This window comes from Ylistrum balloti, unplaced genomic scaffold, assembly GCF_031769215.1.
Source record: "Ylistrum balloti isolate Yb309-2 unplaced genomic scaffold, AGI_CSIRO_Ybal_v1 Utg370522, whole genome shotgun sequence".
NCBI classification, from domain to species: Eukaryota; Metazoa; Mollusca; class Bivalvia; order Pectinida; family Pectinidae; genus Ylistrum; species Ylistrum balloti.
Genome location: NW_026782334.1, coordinates 167,392 through 187,620, shown reverse-complemented (window position 1 = coordinate 187,620; position 20,229 = coordinate 167,392). Strand labels below are relative to the sequence as shown.

Sequence of the window (20,229 nt, the reverse complement as noted above, 5' to 3'; positions counted from 1 at the left end):
TTTATGTATTTTACATGACATCTACAATTATCACATAACTACTATGTTATCAGTGCGATATCATCGATTATGTATCATGTGTAATCGTCATTAGCTTCTTTACGTCATTTGCATTGTGACGTCTTCAAAGAAAAATATATGAAAATATATCACCGAGTGTGACAGTGGTCAGTCTAATGAAATACTTTATGAATGATTGCAAAGTATCTAAATTATGTGATAAACGGAATTTTACCTTCGTTTCCGTTTCTTATAGTTACGAGATTTATTAAACGTATCCGACTTGATAACATCACGGACTATGAATAGATGGATTTCAATTTAGCAACTGCCAGGAATATTAGCGTGTGAAATGTGAACCTTTTGTATGTAGAATGATCTGTAAGTGCAAATTTATTGATCTGGGACAGTAAATGTTTTCGCACTAATCTTGTGCATGTTTTGCCGCCTTAGGATTCCGCTTTTTTCATGTTCATTGAGTCGGTCCCCAAATTTCCTGCCTATTTCTCCGATAAATGATGCCTCGTATTTCTTGCACCAGATTTTGTATACGCATTCTGCAACGTGGAAGGCAGGTTAGAAATGTCCACAAAGGATATTAATATTTACAAAATCTCATAAGTATTCACAATAGCAGAACGAGAATGAACAATGTACATCCATCCCATGCAAAGAAATATTCATGTTTTCTTTATAACGTGGCCACAAAAAGTTGGTCGATTCCTTACCATATCATACACTAGGTATGTCAGTGCTAGTACACTTCATTCTAGTTGTTTGTCTGATAAAGGTAACCATGCAGTCATCAAAACGTCACACTCCAATCTTCTGCTGATTGTATAAAAACTTCTATTCTATTGACATTACCAACCCGAAGAAAATGTTCAGAAATGATGATGACCCATCAAGTTTGAAAGAGATTTGTTGAAAACTTAACAAGATCTCTGGACAAATAGACTGATGGATGAACAGACAATGCAAGATCAGTCGCCAAACTATATTTTGTATCTCTTTAAGCCACAATATACCTTTCAGTGTTGAATACCTTGTTTTTGTTATAAAAAGCACAACGATGCATCATCTTTCATATAGAATTTTATTAATTTCTTTTTAATATATAGTTTGTGCCTCATATTGCAAAATTCATAACTGCTTATGTCACACCTAAATTTTATCATAAAAAAAAATGTTGTGACATGTCAAAACAAACACCTTATTGAACAAAGTAAGATAACAAACTACTTTGTAAATGTTATACAAATGATTAACATTTTGATCAGGTTGACCCACTTTTGCCCCAACCATCAGGCCAGTGGGGCCAATGGGGGTCAGCCAGGGTCAATTATGAGCGTACAAATAAACTGCCATGCCATACTTATACAAACAGTAGTTTTAACAAAGTCTGAACTATTTCCAATGGAAATTACACAATGTCTAAAAATGTAATTTTCCTAAATAAACTATAGCCGAGGTTACCCCTCTCAAAGAGGGAAATACAAAACTTGGGGGTCAAAACATTCATAATTTTGGTAAAGCACCTGAAAGGTGTTCCATCTATGAAGAGTGTTGAAATGTATATGGGTCTTGAGAAAAATTTTCTTGAGAGAAATTTTTAGTCAACTGGACCCTTTTTGGTCCTGTCTCTTTGGATTGGGGACCATATAATTCACAGGTTTGTTTCACCTTTGTCCATGGATGGTTTCTGTTAATACCTTATTGAAACTGAATGAGGGGTCTTTCAGAAGAAGTAGAAACGTCAATTGTTTATGGAAGGACGACTGCAGACGCAAGACAACTGCAATTGGTCGCTTGAGACTTCATCTTGGATGACCTAATAATATGGCATTTAAATCTCAGTGTCCATCAAACAGAAGCATGTTATAAAGCTCATCAATGCTAATGAAATGGCTTGCACATGTTACTCCAACTAGCCCTACATCTTCTTACAAGTTTTGTGATCAATGAGACATAACTAGAAGCCGAAGAATGACAACAATCCACTTTCATGGCATTGAAATAAAATGTATTTGGTTTGAATAAGCATACATTCAAGCGAGTTCCTTCATTGTTTTACTGTACAAATGAGTCCAATGTTTTATAATATATATATAGCTTATCTGAATGATTACTTTGGAGGTAAAAATCTGCGAGATAAAATAGCATGGCAAGCTGCACATATAATTCAAACCATAGTAAAATTGTTCTGATATTACAACACATAAAATTTATACAAAACTTGATGTGTGACAGAAAGAGTGAGAGAGGATGAGGAGAGACAGAGAAGAGAAGAAAGAGAAAGGAAGGAGTTAGAGAGGAAGGTGTGAGGGTGTGAACTTTCTGTTGGGATATAGTATAAAACATATTGGCACCATGTTGGTAGTGCATTAGAAAACCAATCCCGAAGGATTATATATATATTCTGCAATAACCCCATGAAAGTTAGGTAGTTAATTAAATGCTACCTAGCAGTCACTTGTAACCTTGCAGAAAAAAACACTGATTTTGACTTATTTTATGAAAGCACATATAAATATATACATTACAGATTTAAACAATAGCAATGCTACCTGTGGCTTTTTTTATTTTCCTTGCCATGGTACTACACACTCAGTAGATTGGAATATACATGATATAAAAAATGTTTACCAATTAAATACGTCAACTCAAAACAATAAATTTACCAGGCTTCTTGCAATGTCTTGAATTGCACACTAAAAATGTTTCAGTTCAGTGGAACCTAAATTAAAAATATATAATAAAGCATTCATCACAATGCCAGCCTCTTGCTAAAGCGCTTGATTTCTGATCATCTAGGCAATTGTCACTGATGTGTAAAAAAAAACCATTTAAGTGTTAATATGAGTTGTAATGACAAGATTGTTATCAAACATAGGGAAATTTACAGGGCCTTATCTGCCATTGCTTGAAAGCAGCAGTTTGTTCTTTGATTGACTGAAATTGGGAAAATATTATCAGTAACAATTGACTTCCCATAAATCCGCTTATATATCTAATGAAGTAAGTACAATGTACATATATTGAACACAAGTGGTCTAAACAAATATAAACATGGAGAATTTTTGTTGGATGACAATTACTAACATAACATCATGATTTACATCATCTACATCAAATCCACGAAACAAAATATCACAATTAATCCTCTTCAGTCTTCTGTGTTGGCAGAATTTAAGTCATGAATGCTGAACATCAAAGGAATCATCTCACAAATGCAGTTTACTTCACGTCGAGTCCTGGAACACACAATAATGTTTTTGTATCATTATATAAAAAATTATATGTCCATTCATTATAAGTTTGTTTGTGCATGCATACAGGATCATTTGTTCATTTCAATTTCAGGGAAGACTAACAAACCTTTAAATAATATCTAGCAAGCTAAAATGGAAGATACCTCACCTAAGAAAAAGATGCGAGATAATGCAAATCTTCTAATTACCATGACCCATCCCAAATACTTTTAAATACAACATTTCATCAAACTGATTTGAAATTTACATTCTCACAAGCTTTCTCTTTCAAGGCATCACAATGTCATTGTAACTCTGCAGACCATGGCATTTTGACTTTCCAATTCCATTTATCTCTTTTGAGCTCTGTGAACCATGATGTTTTGACATCACAACTCCATTGGAACTAAGATGTTTTGATATTATAATGTTGTTGGAACTGTGAACAATGAAGTTTTGACATCACAACTGCCCCAATAGGGCATCAAAACCAATATGTGACATTCATTTTTCTGATTGACAATGATGTGGTGTCTGTTCACATCACATCGGGATAATGAAGTAATCAAAAGTTATGGTAAGGTAATATTTTGATGTAGATTCTCTGTGTCTTTCAATGTTGACATTTAACATGTGTAGGGATCAGATTAACAGTCTTAAAGTTGTTGCCAGAAAAGCTTGTATTTGGATTTCTGACTTTGTTTCCATGGTACTTTACTGTAAATAAGCATCTTCCCGTTGTGTCTTCCAGGTACAGCGAAGTTGCTTGCAATTAAGACCCCCCCCCCCCCCCCCCAAACCTCCTCTCCCCATACCCTGTCTGCACTACCTCAAGGGAGAAAATTAAGTTTTGTTCTTCCAGATGAATAGACCCTTGAGAAACAGACACAGGCCTCTAAGTTTACTTTCAGAGTATCCATAACCTCATCCAATCAAGAAGCACGGCCCCAAACTTAAATTCCCTTTCTCCAAAGATTCTTTAACCAATTTTTGTTAAAATCAACTTAGTAATAAATGGGAATTCGAAATGTAAAAAAAGTTTATTCAGGTGCACTTTGCACACTGGGCTATGACAAGTGAAACACAATTGCTACAGGTAATCCTAACCCTTTATCAGTTTAGCAGAATATTGCATTTCCTCAGATTATGTACCTTCATCATAGCACTCTGTACCATGGAACGAATGCCGGAGGGTGATGAGGCAAACTTTGTGGAGAGCTGTTTAACAAGGCGCTCTAGATGATCATCTTTACAGTCTAGTTTGGGTACAGCTTCCTGGTCCACTACAAACACAAATAATACCTTAAAGTAGAGACATTTTGTTTTTCACAAAGTAACATATCTCTGCTTATTTCAGAGATAACATTATCCTTGAACATTCCTTATCCCTAATTGCAGCTAAATTTATACACCATGTAGTTTCAATGTTTTGATATGAATTACACAAGGTCATCTGATCAATGCCTTGGAGACTCTCATGGATTGCCCTGAGATCATTGATAAATTTTCATGTATCAAAATAATTAAAAGATAAAAATCCTATCATAGGCTAAAGCAGGAATAAAATTCCTTGAAAGCTACACAATACACACCTCTCTCCAGGTTTGTGATGTAAGGGTGTGCTAACAAGTCCTCTATACTGGCACGTTCTCTTGGTTCCCGAAGCAGACATTTCTGCAAACCAAAAGCATCACAACAGGTATGTAACATATATGTCTTTAATGCTTTAGATGTTATGGCCTGGACGAGAAATTATTTGAAGAACCAGAACCAGAATAACCAGAAAAACATGTACTTATACAACACACCTCCCTTCCTTAATGACTGGGATTTCACTTAAAGTCAGAACAATAATGGAACTGATGCTATTTCTATAATCTACATAATCAAACTATATACCACTAAATTTAGTTGCTGTAAGACTAGTAATATACAACTAGAGATCCCAGAGGGATCTTGGCTCCCACTATTGTTTAATCTTTATTTGTTCTTTGAATGTTGGATCTTTTCCGTTCTCTTCTCTGTTTTTGCTCTTAATAAGAAATTTGAACTTTGCAGATATAGCAATAATAATCTTTAACTGCCAAATCCAAGATGGTCACCATTCTATTTTTTCTGATCAGTCCAAAAATCAAATGGGCATAACTAGGGACCAAGGGGGGAAATTTGAGAAAGATCCATCCAGTACTTCTCAAGAAAAAGCTATAAAAATTGTTTACAGACGGACAGACATAGGGCACTTTAAACAATATTTCTGACAGAAAACCTATGCCCTTCAGTTTTGTTTCCATTCTTATCATATGTTAATAATTTTATAATAAAATCTCGCCTTACTTATCATAAGACTAACTTTTAGTTTGAGAGAGGCTAACCTGTATTTAAATAACATTACCTCTAATTTGAAACAGATGTCACATCCCAATAACATAATCTAAAATCAATTCATCTCTCATGTACCATAGGCTCACCATACCAAATTATACATGTTATACACTGAATGGTATAGCACTAAAGGTTACCTGTATTGTGTCCAGTAAATTTTTGTCAGAAATGTCCTTAAATTCTATTGGGTAGTCTGGATTGATGATAGCCTTGAGTTTCACGAATGTATTTGTTATTTTCTGGAAGGGGGTGTGGCCATACACCATATAGTACAGGATACAACCAAGGCTCCATATGTCACTTTTCACACCAAGCTACAAAATAAACAAGAAACTGGCCAGTGCATCTAACCTATAATTCATATGTGACTTTTACCCCATGTAAATACAAGTAGGAAAAGGTCACAGAAAATAACTAACACTTTGCTAAATATCATTGATTACTATACAGATTTTAAATGAGGTTTACCTAGATCATTTGCCATTGGCCTTTTTTTCAGCATATGACTACTGTGATCTAAAATGTTGGTTTTTATTTTTGTAGGTTCCAGTTATTTACACTGGCAAGATTAAGACCAAATCCTTACTGCTTTGTACATACTTTGTAGGTGGGTTTAGAACGACCTCCACCTTCGCCTCCACAGGAGTCCACGATACTCTCTGGCGACATGTAGTTGAGAGTGCCGACCTGTGTATCCACCATCACACTTGTCTTGTCACACTGGATTGACTTGGCAATTCCAAAGTCAATCAGGCGCAGTGTACCATCAATCACAAGAAAGTTGGATGGCTTCAAATCGGAATGAATGATGCCTGCAGAAATACAAATGAAGCATTTAACGTGTTTCCCCTAAAGATCCTTTTCATATACAACATTGAAACCCTATGAACAACATGTCAAATCAGTTAAAATCCTTACATTTGTAAAGAGTGAGCATGACTTAAAGTTAAAAGAGGAATTCAACTGGGTGGCTTCTGTTTGAAATGAGATGATTAATCTTAATAAAGTCCCCAGATCCTATCCTATAAGATTGTTTGGGTAGAGATACAGTCAGTAACAGATCGTCCATTTTTTGAGGGCTGCTAGATTCCTGTCTCTTATCAATCTGACCAGGTATATTATTTGTTTCTTGTCTCTTACTGACTTTACCCTGTTTTGTGAGTTTTTGTTTAAACAGAGATCTTACCCTGTTTGTGGTGAGCCTGTTTGTAGAGAGCCTGTTTTAACAGAGATCTTACCCTGTTTGTGGAGAGCCTGTTTGTAGAGAGCCTGTTTTAACAGAGATCTTACGTTTGTGGAGAGCCTGTTTGTAGAGAGTCTGTTTATACAGAGATCTTACCCTGTTTGTAAAGATCTTGTTTAAACAACACTGTTGTTTTCCTGTTACTTAATGACCTTACCCTGTTTATGGAGAGCTCCCACAGCTTGCAGCATGTCCTCCCAATAAAATTTGATGGTATTTGGTGACAGGAGTCCTTCCTCTTTCAGTCTATTTTTTATGAAGATGGCAAAGTCCACAGTCCCGTGTTCCATTACAATGTATAGCTTGCTGTTGTCTTCATCATATTCACTGGTGGAAACAAATTATCTCATAGCCTTATCATTGACAATTAAGACAAAATGTAACTTTTAATGGGCTTTAGTTGCTGATTATATATGACTTTGTTCAATAATCTTAGAAGTATAAACAATGTATAAGTTTTAATGACCTTTATTTAATTATAAGGCATGTGCCAATTGCATGCACTAATGTCTTCACTGTGGTAGTAATTTGATAGTTTTAGTTCAACAGTTATGGCCAATGAAATTTTTTTTCAAATGTAGGTCAAAGGTCACATTCAAGGTCACATGGTTAAAGTTGGCAACAAACAAACAAACAAATAGACAGTACAAAAACATTTTGCCCCCAAACTTTTGATCTGGGTCATAAAAACATTAGTATAAAAGTATTCATCGTAACAACCTGTACTTACTAGTCATACATCTTAATGACCTTGGAACAGTACTGAAGACGTTCTAGTAAGTGTATTTCATTCCTGTAACCTTCAAGAATCTGCTCGTTAGCATCTGCTAGATCAACCACCTTGATCGCACGGTTTTCAAGGTTACTGTCTAGAACCTTGTATACCTGTAGTAACCAGGGAAAATCATGTAAAATAACATTACTTGTGTTTACATTTTAAATAAATAACCATAACAAATATCAAAGACTGAAACTAATGAAAAATATTCTTTTAAAGTGGCAATCTAGTGCATGAACAAATCAGAAATCAGGTACTTTTCATTTCCTGAAGCGCATAATATTTTGAGTCGAACAAGAAGTTGCAGAATTCAAACCCAAAACCACACCAGCATAGCAAGTTTGATAAAACAACTGGTGAGGAGGCTCTTATGTAAGCACTTGGATATATAAGACATGGCTTACAGATGTTTGGGCTGATCAATAAAGATGATGGTACACTAATTTTTATATAAATACATCCTTCCAAATTTTGACATCCAAATTCCTTCACAATAATTAGAAGCTTGGTTAAGAATATAACTGAATTTTACACCTGAACTAGAAATGGGCCTAAATGTTTGCTCATCTAATCTCAAGCAAACTAAACTGCAAAGGACTATAACCTATAAGTTGCAATCAACATGATTCCATGGTCAAACACATTTAAGATTTTATTGATATAATCCTCAATATATATATATTTATCAAAATCTATTCATATTTACTCAAATTATCATGTTCACCAGAAAAAGTTGATGGACCAAAGCAGATGAAGAATGATCACAATAGTCACCATGACCTAGGGTCAGGAGACCTTCCAAATGAACCCTTAAGACTTCCATATAATACATGATAACAGATCCTCCAATAATACTTGCCTTGCTTGAACCTCCTCGTCCGACCAACTTCAGGACCCAGTACTGTTTACCATTCACTGTAATGTCCTTCATCATCTGTAGATAAATAAGTAATGTGTGGAATCTGTATACCGTTCTTACAACAGTTAATTCATAAGGCAGCTAAGTCTGGCTAAACAATGGTACAATGTATCTGTAAATCAAATTCTCTTGAAATTCACCATTTAGCAGATGTGTACAAACACCAACTAGCCTAAAGGAACTGGGTATATTAATCAGACTAAATGAGCTGTTTATACTAACCAGACAGGAGGAGCTGGGTAAACTAACCAGACTGAAGGAGCTGGGCACAATTATTTACCATAATTTCAGTCTAGTTAAGCTGGGTACAGGTACCAGACTGGGTGTACTAGGTACAGGTACCAGACTAGGTGTACTGTATACACTTACCAGACTAGATGTACTGGGTACAAGTACCAAACTAGGTGTACTGTGTACACTTACCAGACTAGGGGTACTGGATACACTCAACAGACTAGGTGTACTGTGTACACTTACCAGACTAGGTGTACCCTTACCAGACTAGGTGTACCATGCACACTTACCAGACTAGGTGTACTGGGTACACTCACCAGACTAGGTGTACTGGGTACACTCAACAGACTAGGTGTGCTGGGTACACTTACCAGACTAGGTGTATTGGGTACAGGTACCAGACTAGGTGTACTGTGTACACTTACCAGACTAGGTGTACTGGATACACTCAACAGACTAGGTGTACTGGGTACACTTACCAGACTATGTGTACCCTTACCAAACTAGGTGTACTGTGTACACTTACAAGACTAGGTGTACTGGGTACACTTACCAGACTAGGTGTATTGGGTACAGGTACCAGACTCTGTACTACAGTACACTTACCAGACAGGTGTACTGGCTAAACAATGGTACAATGTATCTGTAAATCAAATTCTCTTGAAATTCACCATTTAGCAAGTTAACGCACTGAAACCAGTTGGCCAATCTAAGTGAAATTACTGACGCATTATGTTGGATGTGGAACTCAGGTTGGAAGACATATACTGACCACTTTCTTAAAAAAGCAGGAAATATCAATGCTTGTGTTACATATGAGCACACACATGCCTACACAGGATCTGATCAGAACAGTGTCAGTACTGTTTATCTGACATATGGACACCATAGTAGAGATATATATCTTTAAATATTGTTATTACCTTATCAGATGTGTACTGGGTACACCAACCAGACTAGGGTAGGTGGGTATGCTACCAGACTGAAGGAGTACATTTATTTACCATAATTTCCAGACTAGGTGTACTGGGTACAGGTACCAGACTAGGTGTACTGGGTACACTTACCAGACTAGGTGTACTGGGTACAGGTACCAGACTAGGTGTACTGTGTACACTTACCAGACTAGGTGTACTGGGTACACTTTCCAGACTATGTGTACAGTGTACACTTACCAGACTAGGTGTACTGGGTACACTTACCAGACTAGGTGTACTGGGTACAGGTACCAGACTAGGTGTACTGGGTACACTTACCACTTACCAGACTAGGTGTACTGGGTACACTTACCAGACTAGGTGTGCTAGGTACAGCAGGAGGTGGGATGCCCTTCATACAAGGAGTTACCATCTGGTGATTTGTTAGCTGCCTGTAATAAAGACGTTTATTGAAGTAACATTATCATGTCATACCATATAACATACTTAGTAAGATCATAAGTAATATTTACAACAGAATGAGGGTAAAACGCCAAAACAGAAACATTTGTTTTTGTTCACAGTGATCAACACAAGTAAGCAGTGATGTGTTATGATCTTCATCTACAATCCAGGTTTGTTTTGTATTTATCCCGTTTTGATGTTGGTATAGTATATATAAACCAAGATATGTAAATACAAAATATCAACAAGACAAAACGTTTGATTAGTAACATATACTTATGACATGACTTCTTTATATGCTATAATTTGTGTAACAGGGTAGAGTTCAGATGAGGCAGAATATGTTTACCTAAATATTAGATGTGATGGAACAAACATATTGCACAAGTAACAGAACAAAAAGCTGAATATTTCTTCACTGATTATGTATGATTCATCTGACTTTTTCTTAGTCTGACCCTCTGCAGTAGTAATACAGATAATGAACCTACATTAGCTGTATATCAACAATGATTGCTGACCATGGGTGAGTAAGCATCTGGTAACTGACTAAAGAAACTACACATACTTAAAAATAAACATATAATAGCTAATCAGAACTAGAACATCCCTTTGACCAACTATCTATTGTTGGAAACACCCTGATTTCAGTAGAGTTCATTAATTTTGTAACAGTAAGTATTGGCTGAATCAATCTTTAAACACTGAAAGGAAACAGATATACACTTAGCAATAAGTTAAGGACTATCAATTTCAGTATGCAAATTTTAATCAAAACTTATTTTTTTCCGTATGCAGAAATAAACCTTATACTCCTTGCAGTGTCTGCTTTTGTATTTGGTGTCACAGGTCACCATGCCATACAGCCAACTTCATTATAACCCAGGTCAAACTGGGGTACCCTTGTAATCTTATAAAACACAAGTTTTCTTTTCCACCTGAAGCATTGTTTGCACGTGAATCACTTGTAAATCATACTCATACTGTCACAGTGAAAATTGACCTATTGCTGAAAGAAGCTTCTGGAACGGTTCAAAGTGGTGTGACATACACGCAAGTAGCTGCACATTTTAATGCCAGCCGTAACATTATTTCTTGGTTAATGCACATCAGAACCAAACCTGTTCATTGGGAATGCTAATATGAGACATTGGGAATGCCCTTTTGATACAGCTATTCTGAGTCTGTGAATTTCTTTTCCTATTGACTGTGTATAATTTCGATAGATGCCTATAAACAATCCTACATATCCTGTTGAGTCATCATTTAATATTTTTCTTAAATACAGCGAACAAAATCAAGTAAAATGTAAGATAATACCATGTGTGGTCTTTAACTATAGCCAAGTGTATATGATGAACTCCTAAAAAACCAGAAATATGTGACCAGTTCATTCGCTTATTCTGTGTCACAGAGCATAGCAATAACTTTTTTAAGTATGATATCAAACAATTTTAATTGTATGCATATACAGGTACATATCTATATAGTTATGGCCATTGACTTCCATACATAAAGCTGTAAGAATGCTGAAAATCTAATAATTTTATCGACTTCCATTTTAGTGTATTGATTATTTCTTTCTAACCAATCAGATGAAGGACCAAATCTGTCAAAACACAAGAAACCAAGGTGTTCAGCAAACCTTGTGTTTTGTTTGACTGGTGTTGGTCCCATCATGGCCATTCCTTTAGGGGGAACTGAGGGCAACGGGGGAACTCTGCTATCAGCATGGGATCGTGGTGATCTCTGCTGTGGATGTTCTTCCAGTCTAGCCATCACATTATTTTTGGGTTCTTCCACTCCAGAGCTATGGGGAGGTTCCTTCACTGTAGATTTCAGGTGGGGTTCCCTCCCAGGAAGCTGACTTGATGACACTGATTTTGACTTAGTAATTGGAACACGACTGTGTTCCGTTGACACAGAAACATTTGATGAAGAAAATGACTTTGGAAAGTTATTATGTTTTTCCTGAGGTTCAGGTGGTTGGCTAGAATTAGAATTGTCTTGATCACAACACATCTGTGCCAGATTCATCTTTGGTATGGAAGCTGACTGCCAGTCCATGGGCTTTGAAGGACCCTTCAACACTTGCAGTGGTCGACGGACTGACACAGCCTCTGGGATTGGAACATCTTCTGTCTGCATAGGCTTTATAGGGGACTTGTGTTTCGGTTGTTCCTCACAAGGGTTGGGAGTCTTGTAAATCTCTGACTGAGGGGGAGACATTTTGGTTTCTGTGGGAATACTGACATCCATCATTGAGCAGTAGCCAGAGGAGTGGGTCATTGATATTGAGCCAAGAGCATCTGTAAGAAAATAAAGAACACATTACAGATTTTCCATGTGATCTGAAATCATTACTCTGGTCTTGTTAGTCTGCTGTATCGGATATCTAACCATGGTATTTGTTACCTTTAGACATTAGATCTTAGTTTCTTTGATGAGTTGGCAATTTCATGGAAATTTGAGTAGAAAAAAAAAGAAAAACAGTGAAAATCATTCATTATACTTTCATGGGTGTAATACTGGAAATTATTAATTTGATATAAATCTAATCATTCCTGTTGTGTTGTACTAAACAGTTTTGGAACTGCTGAACTGAAAATACAGATACATGGATTCTTAAATCCTAACTCTAACCCACTAAAGTCTAAAACATACAAATTAGTGGAACACATCAAACACCTCTAGTGGGAGAATCATTGTCAATTCTCAAAATCTACCAACATTTCCATTCTCAATTTTTGTCCTAATTTGAGCTGTACATCATATGTTCCACTTTATACCAATATTGCTGACTACTGCACAAAAGTAAAACATAGCCTCCAAATGTTGATGTAAACATTGACAGAAAAGTTGCACATTAATCCTGTTCCATCTCTTTTGTTGGACAAAAGTCATCAGATGGTACAGGATAAGAAAAAAAAAATCCACATGACCTTTATACATGACATTTATAGGCAGAAACAAGTAATGGGATATTGACACAACTTCATCCCTTACACAAGGAAACTGTCACCAGATTGACGTTGTTAGTTTACATGGTTAGAGAAAGGACAGGAGCTTCTTATAAACTCTAGATTATCTCAGTGTCTTGATTTTAACAATTATTATTTAGGATCTCTAGGAGGTAAGATCTTACAGTTGGTGTGAGTATCCTGGGATCTGTGGTCGTGTGGAAGGACAGTGTTTGTGTCCTGAGTGCGATGGTCATGAGGAAGGCCAGTGTTGTTTTCTTTGTCCCCATCCAAATCTACTTCCACTTCTCTAAACGGCAGGTTAATCTTCCTGATCCGAGCAGGTTCCCTGATACACATAAAAAATCATACTTTGATACTTACTTAGAGTAAATCACAGCATTTCTATACAATAATCATATTACAGTATTTGTATCATATTCAAAGTTAAGTTGGCTCCAACATCCTGTAGGTGGAATGTAATAGGACTATGCTAACAAGTGGTTCCAATCAAAGATGCATCATAAAAGCAAATTGCTCCACGAAATACAAATACATCAATTTTCCATTAAAGTTTCTTCTCAGTGACTTAAATTACGTGAAAAATGTGTGATTTGGATATATAGCCATATGTGAGTGTTCAGTCTTTTCTCTTGCAGGCATTTTGTTATATTGCGTAGTGAAACAACAGACTGAGTGTTAAATCAAAGCATTCTGATTTGTGATAATTTCTCATAAGGAATGTAAATAAGAAGCACTTGATCAGATTATAGTGAAAGTAGATGATGATGAAGTTTTTAAAACAGAAATGTATTTTGATAAAGTTTTGAATACAGAATTATAATTCAATGCATAATTCTTTTTTTCAATACAATTTTCGCAACATACGTTTCATACCAAGTGTTTTCATACATTTTACAAAATTTTACTTCAAATTAATTGCTTCAGAGAAGAATCTTGTAAACAATTAAAGTAGAAAACAGTATCTTTAATCTGGATTTGCATCAAAATAATCAATATGAATCCGCTGTGAGAACATGTAAGACTATCGGCAACTTGGCTTTTGTCCTAGATGTGAGACAGCTGATTGCAATCTATTGGGAAATGTGTTATACTTAGAAAACTACTAAAAACCCATAAACATTATCCGATAAGATTTTTATATGAAAGTGAAATGTTCATTTTAGGTCTAGTGTGAAACAAGCTATGATAGGGTCCACTTTCTTGATCCAAACAGGGTTAAACGTAAACATTCGGGATCAAGTGACAATTTACTGGATTGAGGAAGAAAAGCATCATTTTAATGGTGTTTATGTGAAAATTTTTTTTACATGGAAATGGTATAACATGAAATATCACAATTTTTTTTAAAAGGCAAATCAAGATAGGAAAAATAAGTACATTTCTTACACACGTACTATGATTGTACAAGATATAATCCTTCCCAATCCTTTAAATTGTCTTACCAGTCAAATGTGTTCATGCATGTGCACCCGTAAATTTTCTGGGCATGGGGGCTGCCATTATATATATGCAACACGTTAAAAAGAAGCTAGTATTAATATGCGTGTTCAAAATAAACCATAAGCTGTGGTAATAATATGTTCTAGACCTAAATAATTTCATGTTTACTCGCAAACAATAATAAGAAACTTAAGAAGGTGACTGAATGTTACAAAGCATTTTGTTTGAAGTGAACATTTGAGTTTCAGCTATATTGGGTTGTGGCCTTTGGATTGATAAATATCCTACATGTAAAGGAGACACTAAATTCTAACAAACGAATATTGATATTCCTTTAAAAACCAAATGGTATTAAATGGTTGAAATAACTGATGTACAATATAGAAGGAGTTGGTTGTAGAGACATACTTGGACCGAGGAGGAGGGTGTGCAGGTGGTCGAGATTCTGATTGATTGGGCTTTGACTGGACAGGCTCCCCCTGTAGACTGCCATGCCCCTCATTCAAACGCTCCAGAGCACCTTCTACCATGCTAGATGGCTCTGCTCCAAATAACAAGGCTTTCTCCAAAATTTTCCTGGCTTTGGTGACATCACCTGAAATTTCAACATTTAAAACATACATGTGAAGCAACACAGCATTTTTCTTGTTTAAAATTGATTTTCCTAATTGCTATATTTTCAATATTACTGACATTCTACAGGAAAACATAGAATATTTCAATGGTGACAGTCTTAAGTCAAGCCCCCGTCAACTGTTTTTAATCAATTTTGCATCATGAAGTTTTTAGCAAAATACATACCAATAAATTATCTAAGAATTGAACTTGACCTCTGATTTGAAAACAATGACATGTAATCAGGTTATTTGCCATTTGATTTCAGCCAACTTTGACAGGAGAACCTCTGTTCTTAGTAACTGCAAATTTCTGTAGGTGTCCTATACACTGTCTATTGGTGACATTTATGTTTCCAGTTCCATCAAGTTGTCTTCGACAGATCAAAAGATATGGATTGAACAAGAACAGACTGGCATTAATGTAACACAGCTGTTAATGAGGTTTTACAACACTAACTTATTCCTTGTAATGCAGACCATAATTGGTCCAAATCTGGTTCCTACCTTGTTTATATTCAAACTCTGCAGCCATCACATGGACCATAGCAAACCTACGGACAATGGATCGGGCTTGATTCATCATCTGAATGGCATCTTCTGGGCAGAACACACTACAAAGGTAAAACACAACATCAGTTAGAATTCAAAACTAAGTGGATCTTACAAATCTGTAGGATTGTAGCTGTGTTGTGTGGTGTAACACGAAAGGGCAGGATTGTAGCTGTGTTGTGTGGTGTAACATGGGAACTGTAGGATGGTTGCTGTGTTGTGTGGTGTAACATGGGAACTGTAGGATTGTAGCTGTGTCGTGTGGTGTAACATGGGAACTGTAAGATGGTAGCTGTGTTGTGTGGTGTAACATGGGAACTGCAGGATGGTAGCTGTTTTGTGTGGTGTAACACAAAAACTGCAGGATGGTAGCTGTGTTGTGTGGTGTAACACAAAAACTTCAGGATGGTAGCTGTTTTGTGTGGTGTAACATAAGAACTGTAAGATGGTAGCTGTGTTGTGTGGTGTAACACAAAAACTTCAGGATGGTAGCTGTTTTGTGTGGTGTAACATGGGAACTGTAAGATGGTAGCTGTGTTGTGTGGTGTAACATGGGAACTGTAGGATGGTAGCTGTGTTGTGTGGTGTAACACAAAAACTTCAGGATGGTAGCTGTGTCGTGTGGTGTAACATGGGAACTGTAAGATGGTAGCTGTGTTGTGTGGTGTAACATGGAAACTGCAGGATGGTAGCTGTTTTGTGTGGTGTAACATGGGAACTGTAAGATGGTAGCTGTGTTGTGTGGTGTAACATGGGAACTGTAAGATGGTAGCTGTTTTGTGTGGTGTAACATGAGAACTGTAAGATGGTAGCTGTGTTGTGTGGTGTAACACAAAAACTTCAGGATGGTAGCTGTGTCGTGTGGTGTAACATGGAAACTGCAGGATGGTAGCTGTGTTGTGTGGTGTAACACAAAAACTTCAGGATGGTAGCTGTTTTGTGTGGTGTAACATGGGAACTGTAAGATGGTTGCTGTGTTGTGTGGTGTAACACAAAAACTTCAGGATGGTAGCTGTGTCGTGTGGTGTAACATGGAAACTGCAGGATGGTAGCTGTGTTGTGTGGTGTAACACAAAAACTTCAGGATGGTAGCTGTGTCGTGTGGTGTAACATGGAAACTGCAGGATGGTAGCTGTTTTGTGTGGTGTAACATGGGAACTGTGGTGTAACACAAAAACTGGATGGTAGCTGTGTTGTGTGGTGTAACACAAAAACTTCAGGATGGTAGCTGTGTTGTGTGGTGTAACATGGGAACTGTAGGATGGTAGCTGTGTTGTGTGGTGTAACATGAGAACTGTAAGATGGTAGCTGTGTTGTGTGGTGTAACACAAAAACTTCAGGATGGTAGCTGTTTTGTGTGGTGTAACATGGGAACTGTAAGATGGTAGCTGTGTTGTGTGGTGTAACACAAAAACTTCAGGATTGTAGCTGTTTTGTGTGGTGTAACATGAGAACTGTAAGATGGTAGCTGTGTTGTGTGGTGTAACATGAGAACTGTAGGATGGTAGCTGTGTTGTGTGGTGTAACATGAGAACTGTAGGATGGTAGCTGTGTTGTGTGGTGTAACATGAGAACTGTAGGATGGTAGCTGTGTTGTGTGGTGTAACATGAGAACTGTAAGATGGTAGCTGTGTTGTGTGGTGTAACATGGGAACTGTAAGATGGTAGCTGTGTTGTGTGGTGTAACATGGGAACTGTAAGATGGTAGCTGTGTTGTGTGGTGTAACATGGGAACTGTAAGATGGTAGCTGTGTTGTGTGGTGTAACATGGGAACTGTAGGATGGTAGCTGTGTTGTGTAGTGTAACATGAGAACTGTAAGATGGTAGCTGTGTTGTGTGGTGTAACATGAGAACTGTAAGATGGTAGCTGTGTTGTGTGGTGTAACATGGGAACTGTAACTGTTTTGTGTGGTGTAACAAAAAACTTCTGTTTTGTGTGGTGTAACATGGAAACTGCAGGATGGTAGCTGTGTTGTGTGGTGTAACACAAAAACTTCAGGATGGTAGCTGTTTTGTGTGGTGTAACATGGAAACTGCAGGATGGTAGCTGTTTTGTGTGGTGTAACATGAGAACTGTAAGATGGTAGCTGTGTTGTGTGGTGTAACATGGGAACTGTAAGATGGTAGCTGTGTTGTGTGGTGTAACACAAAAACTTCAGGATGGTAGCTGTGTCGTGTGGTGTAACATGAGAACTGTAAGATGGTAGCTGTGTTGTGTGGTGTAACACAAAAACTTCAGGATGGTAGCTGTGTCGTGTGGTGTAACATGGAAACTGCAGGATGGTAGCTGTGTTGTGTGGTGTAACATGAGAACTGTAGGATGGTAGCTGTGTTGTGTGGTGTAACATGAGAACTGTAGGATGGTAGCTGTGTTGTGTGGTGTAACACAAAAACTTCAGGATGGTAGCTGTGTCGTGTGTAACATGGAAACTGCAGGATGGTAGCTGTGTTGTGTGGTGTAACATGAGAACTGTAGGATGGTAGCTGTGTTGTGTGGTGTAACATGGGAACTGTAGGATGGTAGCTGTGTTGTGTGGTGTAACATGAGAACTGTAGGATGGTAGCTGTGTTGTGTGGTGTAACATGGGAACTGTAGGATGGTAGCTGTGTTGTGTGGTGTAACATGAGAACTGTAGGATGGTAGCTGTTTTGTGTGGTGTAACATGAGAACTGTAGGATGGTAGCTGTGTTGTGTAGTGTAACATGAGAACTGTAAGATGGTAGCTGTGTTGTGTGGTGTAACATGAGAACTGCAGGATGGTAGCTGTGTTGTGTGGTGTAACATGAGAACTGCAGGATGGTAGCTGTGTTGTGTGGTGTAACATGGGAACTGTAAGATGAAGGCATTGTTGTGCATTATTATGTGACCTTGAACAATGTAAATATATTGCTTGTTGTGTTGAATAATTTACCTTTTTAATTTGGCACATTCCATGAAAAGCTGGGCATAAGCTTCATTCCTCTTATTGCTTACAACATCAATAACCTGTAAATTGAAATGTGTCAGTGTAATCATCTTGTTGAATATTTGGTATTATTTAGGGCAAATTTAACAATGGGCAAAACTGCATATTTTTATTAAAGGCCAAAATAAAACCCTGATTGAATGTTTCATGATATACAGTATAAGTAATTATGTGGTAAAAGTGACAAAGTTTGTTAACATTCATTTTTCATGATATACAGTATAAGTTAATATATGGTAAAAGTGACAGTTTATTTACATTCATTTACAAACTATATTTCGATAATTTAGAATTGAAAGTGTCATTCTGAAGCTACCTAATATAAAAAATTTGATACCTTTGGTAACTGAAGAGTAATTACCAGAACATAACATCATTTATATCAACAGTAAAATTATCAAGTGTTTCTTAAGGTTTTTACTAAATCCTATGCTTTCTCAATCGAAACAGTCACAGGCTGATGTAAAATCTGTGTTGAAAAACAGTTTATCAAGAATGAAAATATAAAATAGTATGTGATTGTGACTGCAGCCAGAGTTTCATAAACTTTGATTTTGCATCACTAGCTGGAATATGGTAGAATTGCCATGTTGTCTTCCAAGAGCTACAATATTGCCCTCAAAATGTTCATGGCTTAAAAGAATTGTCATACAAGTTATAATCACTTTAAAAATATCATATTCAAAGATGCCCTGATTATTTTTAAATTAAGAATGTAAATTCTTTTAATGCAACCAGTAGCAGATTTAAGTGATACTTTTTGATATACAATGTTGTTATCTCATGATAACTATTGTTTTTAAAAGATTATATTACCATCAACATTTAAAGCATAATACATACAGAAACCTTAAGGTGCTTATATGCATTTATGTCAAATCAATTCACCTTGAAAGCTCTCTCATACATGCCACAAAGGTAGTTGTGCTTCTTGACCTCATTTGGAAAATCAGTATTCTGGCTGACATAACGAATGTACTCCAGCCAATCTTCAGCACGGTTACCCTGGAACTCGATCTTGTTCAGCCATGTTTGGTTTTCTGCAATTATATATGGTTAAAGAATGTATACCTGCTGCATGGATTAAACTACTGGTATACATTTCTCTGTACTTTGTCAAATACAAATTTTCACTTTAGTTGAACTTTTATCAGAATAGGACTTCAACCCTTCAATACTTTCCAGTAATAGACATATATCATACTTTACCTGTGATTTCAATTGTGCCTGTGTCACCTTTATTTCTGCTATTCTCTGGACTTGTATCATTTCTAATGACACTTAAACTCCCTGTGTCATTCTGAGGCTCTCCATCCAAACGGCCAAATCGGCGTCGCAAGTCAGCCAGTGATGTCATATTGGTTCTGCATAATAAATTAACAATGCCAAAATTACAAATATGACTCTGATTTCCAATAAAGATGGTTATCTATCATATGTTATAATAATTTTTTTTGTTGTACGCAAAATGTAGTTTTCTGAT

At 36.6% G+C, this 20,229-nt stretch overlaps 1 protein-coding gene across 1 annotated transcript in view; it reads right to left on the bottom strand.

Moving 5' to 3' along the window:
- Positions 1-2,601: 2,601 nt before the first annotated feature.
- The window catches only part of LOC132555887 (dual specificity protein kinase TTK-like), a 19,450-nt gene continuing 1,822 nt past the window's right edge, over positions 2,602-20,229 (bottom strand). Inside the window, exons 2-17 of the mRNA XM_060220269.1 lie at positions 19,956-20,110; positions 19,635-19,786; positions 18,693-18,766; positions 15,735-15,841; positions 15,022-15,208; positions 13,335-13,498; positions 11,835-12,498; positions 10,098-10,176; positions 8,514-8,588; positions 7,607-7,761; positions 7,034-7,203; positions 6,234-6,445; positions 5,771-5,947; positions 4,844-4,925; positions 4,404-4,534; positions 2,602-3,254 (exon numbers count right to left, since the gene is read on the bottom strand). Coding sequence (XP_060076252.1) covers positions 3,243-3,254; positions 4,404-4,534; positions 4,844-4,925; positions 5,771-5,947; positions 6,234-6,445; positions 7,034-7,203; positions 7,607-7,761; positions 8,514-8,588; positions 10,098-10,176; positions 11,835-12,498; positions 13,335-13,498; positions 15,022-15,208; positions 15,735-15,841; positions 18,693-18,766; positions 19,635-19,786; positions 19,956-20,110 — 2,596 coding nt within the window. The 3' untranslated portion in view covers positions 2,602-3,242. The remainder of the gene's footprint in view (positions 3,255-4,403; positions 4,535-4,843; positions 4,926-5,770; positions 5,948-6,233; positions 6,446-7,033; positions 7,204-7,606; positions 7,762-8,513; positions 8,589-10,097; positions 10,177-11,834; positions 12,499-13,334; positions 13,499-15,021; positions 15,209-15,734; positions 15,842-18,692; positions 18,767-19,634; positions 19,787-19,955; positions 20,111-20,229) is intronic.